The sequence below is a fragment of the Pinus tabuliformis genome, chromosome Q, assembly GCF_031772625.1.
Source record: "Pinus tabuliformis cultivar Carrire ecotype Pingquan chromosome Q, CPIR1, whole genome shotgun sequence".
Lineage (NCBI taxonomy): Eukaryota > Viridiplantae > Streptophyta > Pinopsida > Pinales > Pinaceae > Pinus > Pinus tabuliformis.
Genome location: NC_142296.1, coordinates 1103608273 through 1103629652, shown reverse-complemented (window position 1 = coordinate 1103629652; position 21380 = coordinate 1103608273). Strand labels below are relative to the sequence as shown.

Below are 21380 nucleotides of genomic sequence, written 5' to 3'. Positions count from 1 at the left end.
AATCACATTAACTTATAAACATTGACAGTAAATGCAGATAGCACAAAAAATCATATGCATAAAGCAAGCCAAGACAAGAGGACACAAGATGTGGCAGATGCCAGGGACAAACCCGAATGTGGGGAAACTCTTTGATCAAATCATCTTATTATTCTTCAATAGTTCAATGGAGAGAGAGAGAGAGTACAAATATCAGAAATGTGAGCCCAAAACAGATTTGCCAAAATAACAGATAAATCAACACGCAATAACCAGAAAGTCAACGGTGGTCAAAGATGCCCAAAATGTCCTCCAATCAGCTCAGTGAACAATAGTCCAATTCGGCCTCCACGGAGAGTCAAAATCAGCCCCAAAACAAATCAATCAATCCCAGTCAAAGGAGAGAGAAACACTGCTGTAAATTTCAGTAGTCAAATTTGAAGTCAACATTGGTGAACCTGTCCCGAGCTTCTCAATTTTTGTGCCAATAAATGCGGCCTGAAAAATCTAACTTATGGCCCAAAAACCGAGGTCAAATCACCCTAATTCAACGCTGATCAACGCCTTGAAAACTTCGACTTATTTTGCCCAAAAACACTTGGCCTCCTGCCACACGTGCGAAGAAGAGAGATAGAGCTGCCTACCACACATGCGAAGAAAAGGGAAAGACCTCCAAGCTGTTCGAACCAAATAAGAGAGAGAAGATGATGTGATGAGTGATGTCCAAATGAGGAAAAGGTCTCCTCTATTTATACACATCGTTGAGGGTGAAAAGGCACATCTATTGGGCTTCATGAGCCTACATTTGAATGTGGCTAACCTTGACAATTTGTCCATAAGAAAAATAAATTCATAATTCCATTTCTGTTTGTTAGAATGAGATGATCTTTATATAAAAATTTCCGAAAGAGGAATCCAATGCAATAAACATTTCCATCATATGAGCTGTCCTAAGGTGGAAGTTGGCCCTAGATACCAATTTTAACACTCCCTCTCAACTAGGGAGAATTCCACCTGCCAATCCATTATTATGCCAACCTGTCATCCTGAACCATTGCTACCATCACTGCCCTGCGCTGCTCTGCTCTACTCTGCTCTGTTGAACCATGAAGTAATAATGAAGAAGAAGTGATTGAGAGTGTATCATACCACTCTCCACTGACTAAAGTCAGTCCTTGAACCCAAATCAAGTTGTTGAACACCATACATCCTAGTCATGGGGAGTACAATAATACATGATGCATCCATCGGTAGTCCTATGGTCCCTAACCAGCGTTTCCTAACTCATTGGTCAGATGAGAGGTACTTCCCATGAATCTTGGACTCTATGGGTAGGATGTGTGTGGTGGCATCAACAAGAGAAGGTGAACCACTCATCCTGCTCATATGTCATAGGAGAAGGTGAACCACTCATCCTATACATATGTTACTTGTAGGGGAAGGTGAATCACTCACTCTACACACATGTCAACCATAATGGGGTATCACAGGGGAAGGTGAACGACTCACCCTATGGTCGCTCATAGTTAGCTCCAAGAAGTACCGCACGTCCCCAGGAGCTCCCAGAGCTTTGTTTTCAACTCATACGAGACCCTCATAAGAGGGTCATTCCACAACTCCAAGTTTCTCTCGGAAGGTTAAGAATTTGACCTTCCCGCGAGGCTTCATGAGAATATCTGCAACCTGCTCATTTGTCCTGATGTGTTGGAGCCTAACTGCTCCTAGTTGTACCATATACCAGATAAAGTGGTACCTGATATCAGTGTGCTTGGAGTGGTCGTGGAATATGAGATTCTCTGATAGACGAATCCCACTCTGGTTGTCGTAGAAGATCACGGTGGTATCTAGCACGTGCTCAATAGCTCATTGAAGAGCTTCCTCAACCAAACTGCTTCACAACATGCCATACGTACAACAATGTATTTGGTGTCGGCGGTGCTTTGTGCAACTGATTTTTGCTTCCTTCTCATCCAAGATATAGAAGCAGACCCCAAAGAAAAGCAACACCCAGACGAGCTCTTACGATCCACCACATTGCTAGCCCAGTGATTATTTGTATATCCATGTAGTCTCAAATCCCCGACAATGTATCTCAGTCCATAATGGATTGTGCCTCGGAGATATCTCAAAAGATTCTTGGCAGCAATCCAATGAATGTGATGAGGCTCGACCATATATTGACTCAACGCGTTCATAACGAAGCATATGTCAGGACGGGAGTTGACCAAGAACATCAATGCCCCACAAGTTGACGATACTCGGTAGGGTTCGCCAATTCGAGCCCAACAACACTTCCACATAGCTTCTTAAAGTTGAGTTCCATCAGAGTAGTCATAGACTTGCAGTCGACTATCCCACATCCCTCAAGTAGCTTCACAATATGTTTTCCTTGAGAAAGGAAAATCTGATCTGGCTTTTGCCAGACCTCTAATCCTAGGTAATAATGCATCAGTCCTTGGTCCTTCATCTCGAACGCGGAAGCCAACTCCCTCTCGCATTGATGAATGAGAGGGTTATCACCTGTCAAAAAGAGATCATCCACATAAAGGACTAGAATGAGAGCTGTGTCCTTTTCAACCTTGAAGTATAGGTTTGGGTCAACATTGCTTCTCGTAAATCCCAGCTTCATAAGATTGCTATCGATCCTCTCATACCAAGCCCTAGGGACTTACTTCAAGACATAGAGGGCTTTCTTCAACCTGCATACATGTGTCTCATGATCATGAACCTCGAACCCCTCAGGTTGTTCCACATATACTTCCTCCTTAAGCGAACCATGTATGAAGGCAATTTTGACATCCATCTGATGTAGGTTCCATCCTTGCGAGGCAACAAGGGCTATGATCGAATAGATGGTGGTATATCGGGCAACTGGTGCAAATATCTCATCATAGTCTACTCCTTCCTTTTGAGAGAAGCCTCGAGCTACAAATCTGGCCTTGAATTTCTCAGCACTCTCATCAGCTCCATGTTTGATCTTGTAGATCCATTTCGAAGTGACCACAGACTTATCCTTGGGTCTATGAACCACATCCCAGACATCATTCTTCATGATCGATTCATAGTTTTCATTCATCGCATCCTTCCAAACCTGATGCTTCACTGCTTCTTCGAATGTACAAGGCTCAGATTATATAATGGTACTCATGGCAGCTAAGTACCCTTGGTACCTATTCGGCTTCTTGCTTTCACGAAATGTCCCCCTTGGTGCAATGCGTTTCTCGACATTTTTAAGAGTATTTTCAAGCCACAAAGACCTCTTTCTTGTAGTAGAGTTCTCACTAGGAGGTGGATCAATGGGATTCATCAACCTTCAACATCGGGCATCGGTTCATCAGATGAAGATTGATCCTGCTTTTCTGCATCAACATCATCATTGGCCTTCCTAGGAATAGGAAGATCTCGAATCTTTCTAAGTGCAGAATCTTCATCAAAAGTGACATCATGACTTAATTCCACTTCCTTTTGATCAGGCACATAGATTCTATATGCCTTCGAAGTTTCATTGTAGCCCACGAATGTTCCTTTTAAAACAGTGCGAAACACGCATATGGATTTCCAATGAATGAATTGAATTGATGAGCAAAATGAAGCTCAATAATAATACAAAGATATTTACAGTAATAGAAACATCAATTTTCTATTAGAAAATAGAAACAACCAGTTTCATCTAAGAAACTGCTAAAAAGATAAAAATAGCAACAACTAATAAGAATGAGCATTAAACACTAAATAGTATTATTCTAATACCCTCCCTTAATGCTCAATCTATTTACAACACCAATAGACCCTCTGAATTTTACAAACTTATCAGGACCAAGAGGCTTGGTGAAGATATCTGCGGGCTGCTCTGTTGTGGGAACATATCGCAACTGAACGGATCCGTCTTCAACAAGCTGGCGAATGTAGTGGCAATGGGTTTCCACATGCTTTGTTCGTTCATGAAAGATTGGATTCTTGGCAAGTTTGAGCACTCCCTGATTATCACAAAACAAGGGAGTAGGACCTGTCTGGGAAACATGCATATCCGCAAGCATACGTCGAAGCCAAATTGCCTCACAGGATGCCTTAACTGCTCCCCGATACTCTGCTTCTGTTGAGGAGAGAGCTATTGCCTGTTGCTTCTTACTAGTCCAGGTGACAGCACCGGATCCTAGACTAAACACATACCCCGCTGTAGATTTACGATCATCAACCAAACCGGCCCAGTCAGAATCTGTGTAACCACTGAGTATAGGATCGGAACTTCGAGTGTATAGGAGTCCATAATCAGGAGTGCCACGCACATATCGTAGCACACGCTTTGCTGCTATCCAATGATCAGCCTTAGGAGCTGACATGAAGCGGGAAATGTAGCTCACTGCAAAACTGATGTCAGGTCTAGTGGCAGTAAGGTAGATGAGGCTGCCCACTAATTGCCTGAATAAAGTTTCATCCACAAGGGGGGAGGATGACTGAGCTGAAAGTTTGAGCCCTGGTTCCATAGGAGTCATGGCCGGTTTGCAATCCTGCATTCTGAACCTGTCCACAAGATTTTTGACATACATGCACTGAGAGAGAAAGATGTTGTTCTCAGTCTGCCAGACTTCAACCCCCAGACAGTAATGAAGAAGTCCCAAGTCTGTCATATCAAAGGTGCTGCATAAGTCTTGTTTGATCCCATGGATCAAGTGTGCAGAGCTGCCAGTAATGATAAGGTCATCCACATAGACAACCACAAACAAAATATCATCACCAGTATGCTTGATATACAGGTTTGCATCAGATGGGCTCCGCTGAAAGCCATGATTTGTCAGGTACTGATCAATTTTCATGTACCAAACCCGAGGAGCTTGTTTCAATCCATAGAGTGCTTTAGCTAATCTACACACTTTCTGTTCTTGACCGGCAACCTTGAATCCTAGAGGCTGCGTCATGTAGACTTCTTCCTGTAAGTCACCATTTAGGAAAGCACTCTTTACATCCATCTGATGAACTTTCCAATTGAACTGAGCTGCTAGGGCAAGGACAAGCCGTATGGTACTCATCTTGGCTGTAGGAGCAAAAGTCTCCTCATAGTCGATGCCTTCCTTTTGTGAGAACCCTCGAGCCACAAGACGAGCTTTATACTTGTCTAGGGTTCCGTCAGCTTTGTATTTCACTTTATACACCCATTTGCAGCTGATGGGCTTTTTCCCTGCAGGAAGATCAGAAAGGGTCCACGTGTGATTCTTCTGAAGACTCTGGAATTCAGCTTCCATAGCCTGTTCCCACTCAGATGTACCTTTAGCCTCTGAATAGGTTTGAGGCTCAAAAATACTGTGTAGGTTAGCCATAAGTTCTACCTTCAAGGAGCTCATCATCCTGGAGATCACCAATGGATTTAGCCCACCATTTAGGCCAAAGAGTAGAGGAACCAATATTAGGAGGAGGTGGAGAAGGCTCAAGAACAATAGGGGCAACAAGAGGAGGGTTATTTTTCGGAGGAAGCTCAAGTAGTGTATTATCAAACACTGATGGTGCATCATCCCTCCCATCAGGTGGACCTACCGGAAGAAGAACACTGTGAGGCTGATCATCAGAACACTGCTCAGAAGGAGAAGACTGAAAGAATCCTCTGTCTTCATCAAATACTACATCCCGACTGAAGCTAAGACGACCAGTGGCTATATCTATCAGCCTATAGGCCTTGTGGTGATCATTGTACCCTGTCATCATGAGTTTCTGGCTTTTGGAATCCAACTTAGAGCGCTTAGCAACTGGAATCCAAACATATGCAACTGAGCCAAATACTTTGAGGTGACTGATCTTAGGCTTACGGCCAGACCAAACCTCTTCGGGAGTCTTCCCCTTAACAGCCTGAGTGGGTGATCGGTTAAGAAGATAGACAGCAGTAAATACTGCTTCAGCCCAAAATTTGTTCGGAACACTCCTATGTTGTAACATGGAACGAGCCATTTCAACAACCGTGCGGTTGCGGCGTTCGACAACACTGTTCTGCTGAGGAGTGTAGGGTGTAGTTAACTGGCGTTTGATGCCATGAGCATCACAGAAGTTGGAAAAAGCAGAAGAACAAAATTTTCCCCCGTTATCTGTCCTAAGAGTCATGATATTACAGCCAGACTCTTTTTCAACTAAGGCTTTAAACTTCTGAAAGGTACTAAATGCATCAGATTTATATTTTAGAAAATACACCCACATCTTTCTACTGAAATCATCTACAATAAGCAAAAAATATTTGCAAGCAGTAATAGAAGATGTATTCATAGGACCACAAATATCAGCATGAATTAACTGGAGTACCTTAGATGCGTGCCAAGATTCTCCATCCTTGAATGAAGACCGATGTTGCTTGCCAGCTTGACAAGTGCCGCATATGCCCAACCGTTGAGTCTGAATATCAGGTAACCCTGACACAAGTCCCTCCTGGGAGAGCTGAGAGAGATACTGCAGGTTTAGATGCCCATATCGCTGATGCCACAGAGTGCTGATGGGAGAAACACGCGCTGCTAGAGCCACTTCTGGAGAATCACCAGTGTCAGGAAGCCTGTATAGACCACGATCCTCTAGGCCAACATCAACTGTAAGATTAGTCTCCTTGTCGATAATGGAGCACTTGTGCGCATTGAACATTACATCACGCTGAGGAGAGTTCCTCATAATCTGGTTGACAGACAACAGATTAATTTCCATACCAGGAACATAGTACACATTCAGGAAGATGAGTGTGTGCCCACCAGACTGGATCTGAACTGTACCTTTGCCAACCACTGTGTACTTTTCACCTTTGCCGAATACCACAGAATCACTGAAAGGTGAGAAGTCAATAAACCAGTCACACCTGTGAGAGAAATGGCGTGATGCACCAGAGTCAATGTACCAGGTAGAAGATGGGACATGATCTGAAGACCTTTTAGCCATAAAGGCGTAAAAGGCAGATTCTGACTGCTCGGAATGTTCTGCAACATTCACTGTCTGATGGGGCCCTCCCTGTTTCTTTTGTTCAGAAGCAATCCTCTGTCGGCAATCTTTCTTTGTGTGGCCGAACTTGTGACAGTAATTGCACTGCACATTTTTCTTCCCAGCAGGATCAAAAAACTGAGAAGAACCTTTCTGCTGAAAGGACTGAGAGGACTGATATTTGGCAGCAAAAGCATTTTCTGAGGAGGCTGATGTGGCACCACTACCAAACTGTTGTTTCTAATGATCCCGCTGCATGAGTTTGGTGCATAACTTCAGAAACTTCAGATCAACATTAGTGGAGGTAATGTTGAGTGTTTCTATGAATTGCTCATAAGATTTTGGTAGACTTTTCAGAGTGATGACTACCATATCTTCTTCCTCCATGGTGCGACCAATGGCTTCGAGCTGATCTCGAATGTCTTTAATCTTGTTGAGATGTTCCTGTAAAGACATATGTTCATCCATAATGATGGAGAACAATTGATTCTTGAGAAAGAAAGCTCTGCTCTTGTCGGATGTCTCGTGCAGTTCCTTCAACTGTTGCCAGATCTCGGCAGCTGTCTTGCCAGAAGGAATCTGCTGTAACTGATCATCAGTCACAGAGAGCTTGAGGAGCATAACGGCCTCTCGATTTCGATCATCAAACTTATCTTGATCGGTGCCAGCTGTACCAGGACGGAGCTCTTTGTTCAGATGAGCTGGTCAAGACGCCTATATTAAAAAATGGTCAACATTCTCTGTTTCCAGATGTTATAGTTTGTGCCATTAAAGCGCTGACTGCCTTCCAACATCAGGTTGGTAAGAGAGGCCATCTGCACATTTCCAAGATACAGGAAAAAAATCTGACAGGTGATTCTTTCACGCAGGATCGAACACCGAGAAGCACGATTTACGTAACTAATCACTGGTTTAGGAACTGTTTTAATTTGAAATACAGCAACAAATTGGGCCGCAGAATCAACGTCCATTCTAGCTCCTGACAGCTCTGTACTGGCCCCAGATTACCACGTCCAACACCCTTAAAAAAATGATTTCCTTGTCCCTTTAATTTGAATCAGATGGAAACTTGGTATAGCGACAACACTCGTATTTTTAAAAACATATGCAAATAAAATATCAGTTACCCAGCAACCTTGCCACTGTATAAAAAAATCCACTGGAAACACCGGTTCACACGAAATCGATGAAAAGTGCCTGGTGCTGCTGCTGGTGGGGATTGTAATTTAGCATGGCCGCTTCCATGTTTCGAACCTTAGACCTCGTCTCTCTATAGTCTCGAGTCTTCATTGTATTCCTTGCCGCTACTGTTCTTCGCACTTGCCTCTTTGATATCGTGTACTGGGCCTCTTTTTTTTTTTTTTAATAGCGCTTCCCCGCGTCTCTCATCAAACTGATTGAAAGATTCGTATTTTCCATATGCAATTGTGTAATAATATTTTATTACCTGAGTTGTCCACGCAGGCAGCTCTAGGATTTACTGCAAAGGCGGCACTGTGGCAGTCTAATATATATATAGCGGTGACAGTCTAATATATATATAGCCGGCTCCGCATTCCCGTGCCACAAAAAAAACAAAAAAAACGTCAGCGTTCACGCCGAAATTCCAACAAGCACATGTTGTTCCGGAATGCTGCACCTGCGATTTAGTTGCCGTCGTTCTGGAAATGCTTATTGTGCCGTCGTTGTGTTTGGCCAAAGCACTGCTGCAGAAAGTGCCACACGTGGATGACACGAACCAATATGCTCGCAAACACAAACACAGGAATGAAGGCTCCCCCAATTCCTGTCGACGTCATGGTTCGAATCACCACGAAAGCCAAAATATTGACTGGTCTTTATGTTTTCTAAAGCGTATACAGCCTCTTTGAAATACGGTTCCAAGGGTTTTGAAAAAACCCGACTTTGAACTTGAATCCACGCGATGGTGACGGAAGGGGCTTCTAACCAGTAAGAAAAAAAAATTCTCCCAAAGGCGGCGAGTTGCTGTTTTGTGGTGCAACACAGTGGGATTTGATCGGCCGGAGGATCAACTCAGATTGGGTCCGGTGCCAAAAAAACGCGCTCCAAAGTATATTCCAGCAATCAAGAAACTCGCGGAGTAGTCAAAAACCCGCAAGCGCAAAATAAACAACGATGTCCAAAGAAGAATGTGATGCCCAAAAAATTTCAGATTCCAAGAGAGCAATTTCGAAATGAAGTAAATTTTTTTTTCAATCAATGAAAAATTATTTCGAAAAAAATACTCGAGCTCTGATACCATAAAACAGTGCGAAACACGCATATGGATTTCCAATGAATGAATTGAATTGATGAGCAAAATGAAGCTCAATAATAATACAGAGATATTTACAGTAATAGAAACATCAAGTTTCTATTAGAAAATAGAAACAACCAGTTTCATCTAAGAAACTGCTAAAAAGATAAAAATAGCAACAGCTAATAAGAATGAGCATTAAACACTAAATAGTATTATTCTAATACCTTTCTTCTGAGATGCATCTAGTTTGTTTCTTTTCTCTTTCAGCACATGAAAATATACGAGACAACCAAAAATTCTAAAATGAGAAACATCAGGTTTCTTACCGGTGAATACTTCTTCGGGTGTCTTGAAGTCCAAAGCTTGATGTGGGCATCGGTTTTGGACATACACAGTGGTGTTGGCAGCTTCTCCCCATAAGAACTTCAGAAGACCTTGATCATGAAGCATAGCCTGGGTGGCTTCTATGATAGTACTATTCTTCTTTTCAGCAACACCATTTTGTTCAAGAGCATATGCGGTGGTAGTCTCCCTCCTAATACCAACGTCTCTACAATAGTCATTGAATTCAATAGACTCATTCGGTCCCATTATTGGTCGTCAATATTTTGATCTTCTTCCCTATTTGATTCTTGACGAAGGTTTTGAAAAAGAGGAACCATTTGAATACTTCATTCTTCTTCTTTAAGAAATAGATCCATGTTTTGCGAGAGAAGTCATCCACAAAAATAGCATCGTACAAATATCCACCCTAAGATGTCACGAGCAACATACTTGATAGATCAGAATGGACCAAGTTAAGAATATCAGTGGTTTGAGTTTCACTTGAGGGGAATGGTTCCCTTGTATGTTTTCCAGCTTCACATCCCTGACAAACACCTTCATGATTTAAGTTGAATTCGGAAATCCCTGTGACCATCCTCCTTACATCGGGTAAGGATTTGAAATGAAGGTGAGCAAATCTTCGGTGCCATAATTCGGATTGAAGAGAGGTGTCACAGATCACTGCTGTCAACAGACTTCCTCCAACCTAATAGAGACCTTCAACCCTAAATCCTAGAGTGAATGCATCTCTTGGGTTTCTTTGCCAAAGACGAACCTTCCCATCAATGAATGACACCTTAAAACCTTTGTCTTCCATCGCAGAAATAGAAACCAAGTTCTTTTTCAAGTCAGGTACATATAACACTTCTTGTAGGTGAAGGGTTTGACCTTGATTTAAGTGAAGAGTAATGGTCCCAATTCCTTTCATGGGATAAGTGGCATCATCCCCAAGTATAATCTCCATATTTGTCTCATTTTCAACCAAGTTAGAGAATACTTCCTTGTACCTTGTGAAGTGCCTTGAGGCACCACTATCAATCAACCAATGGATCAATGTATCCGAAGGAGAGGCGGTGGAGAGGGCAGAAATAAGATAGAATTCTTTTTGCTTGATAACATTAATTTCATCATACTTGGAGTTTCTCGATTTCTTGGGAGGACGACCACCTCCATATCAAGCAGCAAGAGCATTCCTCTTTCCTTTGTTATTGAACCTGTTGTTCCTTTGATTGCCATTGCCCTTGAAGTTGTTGTTATTATTGTCATCATCTCTTCGAGAATCCTTCTTGTGAGGACACTCTCTAGCGAAGAGGCCGAACTTGTTACAATTGAAGCACCTTCCTTTTATTCCTTCTTTGAATCCCGGCTTGAACCCTTGTCCTTGATTCTTTGGACCAACATTGTTCCTTCTCTTAGAATGAGCAGAGAAAGCAATAGGATTGTTTTCATTGGAGGGCTTGTCTCTTTCCATCATCCTTATTTCTTCTTGAGTGCATCTGGTCAATAGTTCATCAAATCCCGGAATCTTGTCATTATTGAGAATGGTAGTGTTGAACACATTCCAATCTCATGTAAGGCCCCCAAGTGCAATAAGAGAGAGTTCCCGGTCACCAGTGATTTCACTAATAGATAGGAGATCATTTTTGATCTCGGTGATCCTCATGAAGTAGGATTGGATGGATTCTCCTCTATCCATCTTGATATTCTTCAACTTGTTCTTGAGAAAAAGAATTTGATTTGCATTGTTCACTTTGAACATCCCAACCAGTGTTTCCTACATCTCCTTAGATGTTTCTAAATCACAAATATATGCAACCAAAGGCATTTGAATAGAATCATCAATAATCTTCTTAGCTTTTACCTCACCTTTCTTGTACTTGGTTTGAGCAGCAACGAATGCATTTGAAGGGGGGCTTCGATATTCTTCCTTTGACATAGTCCATGGCATCATTCTCTTCCAAAGTCCAATCCAAAGTCATCTTCCATGCATGATAGTCGGACTTGTCCATAAGCTTGTCCTTGGATTTGAAGAAAGATGTAGTCGTCATTGGGACTAGTTCCAAGTCCTTGTCTAACAACTTCCCTTAGTGATTGCTTTGCTTCACTCTTGCTTGGTCTTTGTCTTCACCTCAACTCTGATACCATGTTAATTTTAGATAACAATGGTATTTTCTATGCTTAAGACAATTTACTTCAATGTTCCTTTGGCAGACCAATGACAAATTCCAATTATATCTAGTAGCAATCACATTAACTTATAACCATTGACGGTAAATGCAGATACAACATAAAATCATATGCAGAAAACAAGCCAAGACAAGAGGACACAAGATGTGGCGAATGCCAGGGACAAACCCTAATGTGGGGAAACCATTTGATCAAATCTTCTTATTATTCTTCAATAGTTCAGCAGAGAGAGAGTACAAATATCACAAATGTGAGCCCAAAACAAGTATGCCAAAACAACAGACAAATCAACAGACAATGTAGCCTACCCAGAAAGTCAATGGTGGTCAAAGCTGCCTAAAATGTCCTCTAATCATCTTGGTCAACAACAGTCCAATTTGGCCTTCCAGGAGAGTCAAAATCAGCCCAAAACAAATAGGTCAAACCTAGTCAAAGTAGAGAGAAACATCGCTGTAATTTTCGGTAGTCAAATCTGAAGGCAACTTGTAGTCAACGCTGGTCAACTTGTCCCAAACTTCTCGATTTTTGTGCCAATAAATGCAACCTAGAAAAATCGAACTTTTGGCCCAAAAACCGAGGTCAAATCACCCTAATTCAACACTGGTCAACGCCTTGAAAACTTCAACCTGTTTTGCCCAGAAAAATTCGGTCTCCTGCCACATGTGCGAAGAAGAGAGAGAGCGGCTTGCCACATGTGCGAAGAAAAGAGAAAGACCTCCAAGTTGTTTGAACCAAATAAGAGAGAGAAGATGATGTGATGAGTGATGTCCAAATGAGGAAAAGGTATCCTCTATTTATACACTTCGTTGAGGGTTAAGAGACTCATCTATTGGGCTTCGTGATCCTACATTTGACTGTGGCCGACCTTGACAATTTGTCCATAAGAGAAATAAATTCATAATTCAATTTCTGCTTGTCAGAATGAGATAATCTTTATACCAAAATTGTACCTCTTCGAAGGAGGAATCCAATGAAATTATCATTTCCATCATATGAGCTGTCCTAAGGTGGAAGTTGGCCCTAGTTGCCAAATTTAACAGTCTTTCGTCCCATCTACACTGCAAGTGCTAGAGTTGATTTGATAGAAGAGTACCTTGCTACTGGAGCAAAGGTCTCCTCGTAATCAATTCCCTCCACTCGAGAGAACCCCTTGGCCACAAATTTGGCCTTGTGTTTCTCGATGCGTTCGTCTGCTGCTTGCTTCACCTTGTACATTTATCTCGAACCTACCGCTGACTTGTTCTCTGGTCTTGGGACAACTTCCCAAACACTGTTTCTGACTATGGAATCATATTCCTCTACCATGTCATAAACCCATACTGGCTTTTGCACTGCTTCCTCGAATAAGGATGGTTCTATCTCAACTAGCACACTCATGATAGCCATGTACCCAGTGTATCGATCTAGAGACCTCCTTTGTCTGCGCTGTGCTGTGGGTGCTCCTAGATTCTCTCTAGCATCATGCAATAATCTGTCAGCTTTCCTGGTGCACTTCCTTCCATCTCTAGATGACTCTACATGAGTGGGGGCTTCCACTCTCTGCTCCTCTGCTTGTGGCTGCTCCACAACATCCTAAGGTTCTTTCTTTGGAGCCAAACGCTCCTCATCTGCATGCAACAGAAGCTCCCTCTCAAGGAAACATCTCATGGCCTTCTCTTCATCGAACTTCACATCTCTACGAACAACTGTGATCCTGTGAGATGGCAGGTACGCCCGATTGTTGTGAGGTGTATTAGTGTACCCCACAAATATGCCCAACTCAGCTGTCGGCTCTAGCTTTTTCCTTGCATCCTTGGAAACATGACAGTAAACTTATGAACCAAAGATCTTGAATTGTGACACATCTGGTTTCTCCCTTGAAAAAGCTTCTTCTTGTGTGCTCATCTCGAGAATCGGATGAGGACTCCTGTTCTGCACATATACTGCTGTGTTGCATGCTTCAGCCCACAAGTGCAACGGTAGGCCCTGATCATGCAACATCGCCCATGCACCTCCTACAATACTTCTGTTCTTCCTCTCAGCCACCCCATTCTTTTGTGGGTTATGGGGTGCTATTAACTCCCATCGAATGCCTTCTTTTGCATAGAATTTCTTGAACTCATTCGACACATATTCATCACCGTCATCGCTCTTGAGAGCCTTCACTTTCTTGCCAATGTCTTTCTCAACAAGTGCTTTAAATTCACAAAATTTGGAGAAATCCAATACTTAACTGAGAAATCATCTGCAATTATAACATAATACCCGTGCTTGGTCGTGGAGGCTGTCGAGAAGGGTCCACACACATTTGAGCGAACTCTTTCAAGGATTGCTTGCACTCTACTGCCCTTATCATGAAGGGTGGCTTTGGTGTACTTCCCCAGTGTACACCCTTTACATGTATCTCGCTACTCTAGTGCACCCTTAGGAAGTACTGTAGAAATTTGTTGCATGATCTTCAAAACTCCATGGTGCAAATGGCCAAGTCTACTGTGCCATAACTCACCGATGTCTCGGCTTTGCACCTTCTCTGCTTTTCTGCTCAAGGCAACGTAGTCTTCTACATCCAATTTGTAGAGGTTCTTCACCTGGACCCTGATCTGCTTCACTTGTCTTGTGGCAATATGTCTAAGGAAAGCCTTTCCTTTGCTAAATATCACATTGTAGCCACAATGTTCCAACATAGCAACTGAAACAAAATTCTTCTTCAGACCCAGAACATGCATGACATCTTTTAATGTGAGAGGAGAACCAAACTCCATATGAAAAGTAATTGTACTGATACAGGTCGCGCTATATCTTCCATCATCTGCCATCTCGATGTGCATTTGGAGGTCCTTCTCCTCCAAGTCATTGAAAAATTCTTTGTTGCCCGTCATATAGAGGCTCCACAATCCAAGTACCACACACCACCCATTACCAATGTCACCATGAATACAATGAGTGTGAAATCCAACTCAAATTGTGAAGCTAGAGCTTCACCTGTTGCTCCTCTTGAGGGCTTCTTGTCGGCCTGCTTTTGCGAACACTTCGTGGCATAGTGTCCTAGGCTAATTTCTCGTGGCAAGAGGGTCAACTGTCTAGCAATAGAAATTTCTAACACTTTTTATAACTATTGACTCTTTCATATTTATTATAGTTTTTTTTGACAATTTAAGTTTGAAGTTTGAAGTTGGCATTTATAACTCATTGGTAATGAATTATGAATATGATGCTTCGTGAAAGTTAAAAGTTGAAACATTTCATTTCATGTTAGATATTCTTTGTTACAACTTTAGTGGTCAATGATGATAAATGTTATAAATTGAATTTTGAAAGCTTGAAACTTTAAGATTGATGAATCATGAGACTCGATATGTTGTATGTTACTAACTTGTGGACATGGTTGATGAATATATAACTTCTAGATGATTGATGTTATATGATTCAATCCATGTTTTTATGTTTTTTTATATCTAATTCATCATTCTACATGCTTTTGTTGACATATATGCATCAAAATATATAAAAAAAATATTTTATATAAAAATTCGCTCCTGATTGGCCCCTGAACTGGGAACTTTTGAAAATGTTGCTCCCTGGTCCTGCTTCTGCTCCCACTCCCAAGTAACCTTGATATTTGCATTTACTTACACTGGAGAAGTCTATGGTTATATCTGCCTAACACTGCTAAAATCCTGTTGGGTTCTAATTTTGTTCTAGATAAGCATCATATCCTAAATTCCTACTTGGATAGGCTGTTTTTTGGGTCAAATTTGTTAACTTATCTGCATAATCACGAGGTTCAGTATTCTCCTTTACTTATGGTTCATTCCCAATAATATGCATAAAAAGATTGCATCATAAGTTGTATCTAAAGTAGACTCAATTTGTAACATTGATTCTTTGCATTACAGGTGGAGAAACATCTATGTGAAAATGGGATAACAGTACGGAATTATGAGGCAGTGCTGTCTGATTTAGAGTTGCTATCATCTGGTCAGCTACTGGGAAGTATGAAAAATGAAGGTCTAGAGGAGTTTGAAAGTCTGGAAAAAGATTCAAATGATGCCATCTCTCCTGGAGAGAAGGGACAGGAAAGTGTATACAATAATTTTAAAGAGGAAACAGTGACAGAGAAACATAATCTGATCTGGATTGACCCTGGATCATGCTGTTATGCCTTGTACTCAAAGCTTCCGTCTGATCGGGTACTGCAGCAGCAGTCACCCCTGGCTCTCTCAAAAGCCTTGAAGGTTAGCTTTTGTTACTGTTTGTAGGCTTTCTTTTTATAAGTGTGAAGAGAGCTTCAAAATAGATAAGATGTTGAAAATGTGAATGGGAATGCTAGAATTTAAGCTGGAGTTAAAACAAAAGATTATGGCTAAAAAGGACATTGGAAGGACTACTTTATTGCTTTTAGCAAACCTTTCATGATCATTAAAAGCCAATTGTTTCGGAGTAATTTTATTGGCTTTATGTATTGTGATTATTGTGGACTCTATTGACATTAAAAGAAATAAAATTAGTGTATCAGACATCAATCTATCACTGTAAAAAGAAAAAATATTAGTGTATCACAGGTCATTGCTTTTTTGGGGTTTTATGTGTTATGTACTGACACAAACGAAATATATTATTCAGCTGTATTCCAATTATTGCTTTCTTCTGACTTGTATTAGATACTCAGCCATATGACAAGTCACAAGATAGACAATCCATTTAATCATGTTTGATTTTGACTATCAAAACTGTAAGAAAACGACACCTTGCATTTTTGATACTTTCATGGGTCAACTAGGTACGCAGCACTTTAGAAAGTTCCAGCTAACTCTGCATTTGTCTCATAGGTAGTGATTATACAGGCCGATATGAAGTATCACAATAAAAACCTAGAAAACCCTTCCTTTTCTTTTATTTATTTAAGGGAAGATTTCTCATTCTGCTTAAGCGTTTTACTTGGGCATTTTCCCATCAGTATATGTATGATTTTTTTGCTATCTCATTTATTTATATTGTTTGATGGATTAATGTAGCTACTCAAGGTACACATACAAAAATTGAGATCAATCTGAAAAAATGCTATAAGTAAGCTATCTGTAACGTTATGGAGATATCCCTCAAACTTCACATCGTAGTATTAAACCTTGACTAGAAGATAAAACTCCAAAAGGCAAAGGAGTAACTCTTTTGTACTATAACTTGACACAAAGTTCAAACAGTTGTGCCCCTTAAAGTGAAATCAGTTTAGCCAGCAGATTAATTGTCTATATTTTCAAGTGCTCTTCATAGAGAGTGATAAATTGGGCCGCAAGAAACCATACGAATCTCCCCATTTGGTAATCAATTTTAATGTCAAGATAGTAAGTTCCAGGCACTATCCTTTTTATCTCCTGTTATCGTTTTGTTCATCAATTTTCATCTACTATTGAATGTATAAAAAAATGTCGTCACACAAAAATATTTGATTAGTTGAAAAATCAATGGTAATGCAAATATGGTGTTGTTTGAATTGAAAATTGAGCTTTCCCTATATTTGATTAGTTGAAAATCAATGGTAATGCAAATATGGTGTTGTTTGAATTACATGATTCAGATGTGCCTTGTTAATAGGAATCATGTATTTTATTGTTGATTAGAAACGAAATGGAATGAATTGAAATCAGCTTGATGTCCACAAATAACCAAAAATACATCAATGGGACTAGGCCATAGTTACCAGAACTGTTGTTATCAGGATACGGAACCATCCAGTTCTGTTTTGCAGCCCCCCCAAACCAGAAAACACACAAAACGAAAAATAAAAAGGGAGCCCAGTTTGGAACAATCAATTTGATTCATCTAGTTTTTGTGCAGTATAACCTCTGATTTTGGTGCAACCAGTTATTTAGCAAAACACTTGATGCAGATCCAATTGTCTTGGAGGAGGATATGTATCGCTCCTTGGAATGGATCGTGCACATTTGGCATGCATTGTTTGCAGATGATGACTTGGGATTGGATGGTCATGGAAAATCTTGCAACACCAGAGGTTTGAAACATGTTGAGGCACGAGGATGATGACATGGATACCCATGTGGAGCTAGAGGAGTCTCGATGAGGATTTTGATCTATGGAAATCCGTTAGATTTGTGAAGTCTACAAGGAATCCTGTATAAACTGAAGAAGGAAATGGTTCCGGCGCTTCCAAGAAGTCTGTAATGTATTGTTTCTGTATTTAAGGCAGCACAAGCCTTAGCCAAAAGCATAGCTCCAGAGAAATATTACTGCAAAGAATGAACAAGAAGATAGTGTGGAATTTGAAGAGAGGGAAGAACCTGAAGAAGGAAAGCACTGATCTTGTAAAGAGGGTAAAAATTCTTATTCTTAGATACACTCAAAACATCCTAGAAGAGAAGCACATCCCTTGTGCAAAGGTAAAACTGTAAAAGAAAAGATTAACCTATAGCCCTGTAGGTGATAATGAAAAAACTTTGTACGGAATGCTGTAGAGAACTCTGAGAGAAATGATTGAAACAAGCTTCTGTATCAGCTGTTTTTAGCTTAATGATAAAAAAAAGTAATGAATTTCAAATGAAGTTTGTGTAATATTCCTACTTAGGAAATACAGTGATAAACAATGCAAAAACTGATACAAACACACAAAATTTAGATATATAAGTAGACACCCAGAAAATCTCCAAAAACACCATACAGCTGAGCCATTTTATTTAATATATGGAACAATGGTACAATGGGTATGGAAAGAGTGCACTTGGGCTTGCCACAATCGCAAGCTAAACAAGCCCCAGGTCACAAAAGTCACACCTGCTCTGATACCATGTTGTGAGCATAAACAGGAGTTTATTGAATGGAACCAGAAGGCCAGCCCCAAAAGAGAAAAAATGGCACTACAGAAGTGAACTAAGGCTGAACTAAAGGTTCTATAGAGGTAAAAGGATGCCCAAGCCGGAGTGTGCTATACATGAGATGCAAAAAAGCACATCAAAGAGAAAAAAATGTCAAACCACAAGAGTGCCAAAGATTTAGTGCCCATAGACCTAAAACACTTATAGTAGAGATCCTTAGCCCAATGATATAAAAAGTAATGAGTTGCAAATGAGGTTTGTGTAATATTCCTACTTAGGAAATACAGTGTAAACAAAGCAAAAACTGATACAAACACACAAAATTAAGAAATATAAGTAGACACCCAGAAATCTCCAAAAACACCATCCAGCTGAGCCAGAAGACAAGCCAACACAAGAGGACACAAGATATGGCACCAGCCAGGGACAAACTCCTATGTGGGGAAACCTTTGATAAATTCTTCTTATAATTCTTCAAAAGTTCAGCAGAGAGAGAGAGTACAATTTACAATATTCACTTGCCCAAACTGATCAGTCAAAACAGCAGAAACAGAGAACCCTAACCAGAAAGTCAACGCTGGTCAACAGGGCTGAAATTGACGTTCAAAAAAGCTCGGTCAACTCGGCCTCCAACAACAAGATAATGCAGCCCAAAATAATCTGAAAATAAGCAGTCAAATCTGGTTAACAAAAGTCAATGCAACAACCTGAATTAGGGCAGTCAACACTGGTCAATGCAGGGGTCAAACTGCCTCGGTGTTTGTGCCCAGAACATCGGCCTGCCCAAACAGAAGTCTCCCTTACAATACCGAAGTCAAACAGGGTCAACGCTGGTCAAAGTCAGCCTCTTGAAATTTCAGTCAAATCTTGTCAATGCAACAGCTAGAAAAGACAGTTTGCCTTTGGCACGTGTGGAGAGAGAGAGGCCTAGAAATCGTACCCAATCAAGATGAGAGGGAGAAAGATGAATGAGATAAGATGCCAAAATGAGGAGGCAATGTTGAATGCTGGAGGAGGCTAACTTGATGGCTGGCCAACCTTGACAATTTGTCCATAATGAAAATAAATTCATAACTTCATTTGTACATGTCAGAGTGGGATGACCTTTAGATCAATCCTACACCTATTGGAAAGAGGAATCCAAGAAAAATATCAGCTGCCTCATAAGAGCTGTCCAAAGTGATGTTTGCCCCTAGTTGCCAAATTTAACACTCCCTCTCAACTAGGGAGAACATCACCTACCAAACTTTGACAATCTGTACCATTCTTGTCACTGCACTGCTTTGCTCTGCTCTGTTGAACCATGAAGAAAGAAGAAATGATTGAGAATGTATCATACCATTCTCCACTGACCCGAAGTCAGTCTCCAACAACTGAGAGTGTGTCATACTACTCTTCACTGACCTGTAGTCAGTTTCCATTGATCCCAGAACAATATCAACATCCTAGCATAGGGAGTACGGTCGTACACGATGCATCCATTAGTAGTACTATGGTCCCTATCCTCATTTCCCTACTCATTGGCCAGATGGTCCCTGTCCTCACGGGTAGTATGTGCCGGCAGGAGAAGGTGAACCATTCATCCTACTCATATGCCATAGGGGAGGGTGAACCACTCAGCCTATGCATATGCCACCATGGGGTATCACAGGGGAAGGTGAACCATTCACCCTGTACACAGCGCACCACTAGGGGAGGGTGAGTCACACTATGGTCACTCATTGCTCCAAGAAGTACCCCAAGCCCCGCAGAGCTCCCAAAACTCACTATCTATCTCATACAGGGCCCTCATAAGAGGGTCTCTCCACGACTTCAAGTTGTTCACGGAAGGTTAAGAATTTGACCTTCCCGAGGAGTTTCATAAGAATATCGGTGACCTGCACATCGGTCCCAATATGATGGAGCGTTATTGCTCCCCGTTGTACCATATCCCAGATAAAGTGGTACCTGATATCAATATGCTTGGAGTGATCATGAAACACGAGATTCTCAGAAAGACGAATCCCACTTTCGTTTGCACAGAAGATCACGGTGTTATCTAGCACATGTCCAGACTCCAAACAACTCACTAAAGAGCTTCCTCATCTAGACAACTTCACAGGAGGCCGAACTCGCAGCAATGTATTCAACCTCAGCGATGCTTAAAGCAACTGACTTTTGCTTCTTGCTCATGCATGATATTGAAGCAAAACCTAGAGAGAAGCAACATCTTAATGTGCTTTTATGATCCACCACACTGCTAGCCCAGTCTGCATCAGAGTAACCATGAGGCCTCACATTCCTGGCAGTGTATTTCAGTCCATAAGTGATTGTGCCCCAGAGATATCTCAAGAGATTCTTGGCAGCAATCCAATGTATATGATGAGGCTCGACCATAAACTGACTCAATGTTTTCACTACAAAACATATGTCCAGACGGGAGTTCTCCAAGAACATCAGGGCCCCTATGAGTTGACGATACTCAAAAAGATTTCCCAAATTGGGCCTGGCAGCACTTCCACATTACTTCTTGAAGTTAAGTTCCATCGGAGTAGTCACGGACTTGCAGTCCATCATCCCAAATCTTTCAAGTGGCTTCACATCATATTTTCCTTGAGAAAGGAAAATCTCCCCTGGCTTTTGCCAGACCTCCAACCGTAAGAAGTAATGCATCAGTCCTAGGTCCTTCATATCAAATTCGGAAGCCAACTCTCTCTTACATTGATGAATAAGAGGGTCTGCACCTATTAGAAAGAGATCGCCCACATAGAGTACCAAGATGAGAGGTCTATCATTCTCAACCTTAAAGTAAAGTTTCGGATTAGCGTCACTTCTTGTAAATTCCACCTTCATCAGATAGCTATCAATCCTCTCATACCAAGCCCGGTGTGCTTGCTTCAACCCAT

General features: G+C 41.2%; 1 protein-coding gene across 1 annotated transcript in view; it reads left to right on the top strand.

Moving 5' to 3' along the window:
* Positions 1-21380, top strand: part of APP1 (aminopeptidase P1) — a 256238-nt gene that overhangs the window by 73092 nt on the left and 161766 nt on the right. Inside the window, exon 6 of the mRNA XM_089385818.1 lies at positions 15565-15903. Coding sequence (XP_089241944.1) covers positions 15565-15903 — 339 coding nt within the window. The remainder of the gene's footprint in view (positions 1-15564; positions 15904-21380) is intronic.